This window comes from Chlorella variabilis (genome assembly GCF_000147415.1).
Source record: "Chlorella variabilis unplaced genomic scaffold CHLNCscaffold_30, whole genome shotgun sequence".
NCBI classification, from domain to species: Eukaryota; Viridiplantae; Chlorophyta; class Trebouxiophyceae; order Chlorellales; family Chlorellaceae; genus Chlorella; species Chlorella variabilis.
Window position 1 is genome coordinate 383970 of NW_005435058.1, and position 1846 is coordinate 385815.

At 63.3% G+C, this 1846-nt stretch overlaps 1 protein-coding gene across 1 annotated transcript in view; it reads left to right on the plus strand.

The window, feature by feature from the left end:
* Positions 1-1846, plus strand: part of CHLNCDRAFT_141032 (hypothetical protein) — a gene marked incomplete at both ends in the record, with an annotated part of 6213 nt that overhangs the window by 2070 nt on the left and 2297 nt on the right. Inside the window, 5 exons of the mRNA XM_005843439.1 lie at positions 512-622; positions 773-842; positions 1028-1054; positions 1216-1303; positions 1521-1764. Coding sequence (XP_005843501.1) covers positions 512-622; positions 773-842; positions 1028-1054; positions 1216-1303; positions 1521-1764 — 540 coding nt within the window. The remainder of the gene's footprint in view (positions 1-511; positions 623-772; positions 843-1027; positions 1055-1215; positions 1304-1520; positions 1765-1846) is intronic.

The following is a 1846-nucleotide window of genomic DNA, read 5'->3' on the forward strand; positions in this document are numbered from 1 at the left end:
CGTGCCGCCGAGTCCCGTGGCTGTGGCCGTGGGCTTCTGGCAGGAAACTACGGCCGCAGCTCGGCAGCACGGGGGCGTCGCAGCGTGCCGCCGCCGCCGCCGCGCTGCCCCCCCGGGCACGGCGGCGGCGGCAGCAAGCTTGGGCCCAAACGCCGTGCCGCCGAGTCCCGTGGCTGCGACCGTAGACCGTGGGCCGGAAACTGCGGCCGCAGCTCGGCGGCACGTGGTTCTGGTCAAATCGCCAAGCGTGCAGCAGCGCCGAACCACGCTTCCCGGCCTCGGCGCATGCCTTCAGGGGCCCCCTATCGCTGGGCACACCCCTCCAACACCGAACATGCGCCCGGGGGGGAGGGCGGCCCGGGCGGCCCAGGCCAAAGTGGGCCGCCCTCGAGCAAGAGGCGGCCGGGCTGTGTGCTGAATGAATGAATGAATGAATGCACTCTGGCACAGCAGGCTCAACACCGTTTCTTTCAAACGTTTCCATTAACCTGCAGCACTGATCTCCCTGCAGGCCACTACCGACCTGAGCTGCCCCAAAGTGGTGCCCGTCGCCCAAGTGAAGAAGGTGCAAGACATCCTGTCAAAGAAGCCGGGCGCGTGGAAAGGCTTGGTGCCGGGCGCCGTAGGCCGCCGCCGCCTGCTCCAGGTATCACCACTTTTGGCTGATCGCCGTAAGACAGCTGCATATATCCTGCCTGGCTGCTCTCTGATGCCGCCTCTGGCAATGCGCTGTGGTCGTGGCAACCATCCATGGGTGTTTTCTCGGTTGCAGGTCGCCAATGGCGCATGGGGCGACATTTACGGGGCTGGAGCAGCTCAGAGCAACAACTCTGGAGCTGTGGGTAAGATTGGCAGCTGCCCATGTGTGCCCTTGCTTCTGTAGAGGCTTGCAGTCTGGCAGCAGCAGCAGGCGAGTGTGCAGCATAGAGCAGACCCTGCCGCAACCCAACTCTGCACGCCCATGGCGCCAGCGCTACTCTTGGTGGTGAATCATCTCGCTGCAAGTGCGCTCTGCTTGCCGCTGCAGGCACTGGCTACAACATTTTGCTTGCCGGTAAGGCTGATGATATGCTGGGTGTTGGGCATCAGTGCTCCCCGGCCGTGCTGACACGTGTGGCCTTTCTTCCAGAATGCCGTCGCCACGAAGCCCCCGCATACTTCCCCTTTCCCTCATCCCTTACCCCGTCGCCGCTGCTGCCACCTGGCACCCTGCAGGTCCCAACGCGTTCACTGCCAGCCTGTCTGGGGTGGACCAAGGCCTGATCTTCAGCTCCATCTTCTCCACCAACCTGCCCATCTCCAAGTCCAGGCAGGCCAACTCCTTCCAGCGCACCACCTCCGTGTCATCCACCAACAGGCAAGCCACCGCGCTTGCTGTGTTGCATGCTGTCCTGGCTGCCCCATTGGCGCAGGCACAGCGACACGAACACCCAGCTTTGATGCCAGCGAGCCGAACCGCGTGTGGCTTGGACGTGCAGCGACTGGTGAACCTCAATTGCACCCTCCCTTTTGGACTGCAGCGCCGCCTCCACGCAGAAGCAGTCATCAAACTCCATTGGTGCGGAAGGGACGTACGATGGAGTCACGGCGGGCGCCAACGTCGGCTTTGGCAAGTCCATGAGCCAGCAGTCTGACAGCCAGGACGTGGCCACCGTGTACGAGTGCTTCACCTCCTACGAGAGCTTCCGCCTCGGAGACTTCGGCAGCGCAGGGCCCTCTGTCCTGTCCGCCAAGTTCTACTCCGACACAACCAGCCTCATCAAGGTGCATCATGCCCAGGTCCCGGTTGTGCGATGTGTGGCCGTGAGGATTTTGCTCAGCTTCTTAACAGACACTACAAGTGCTG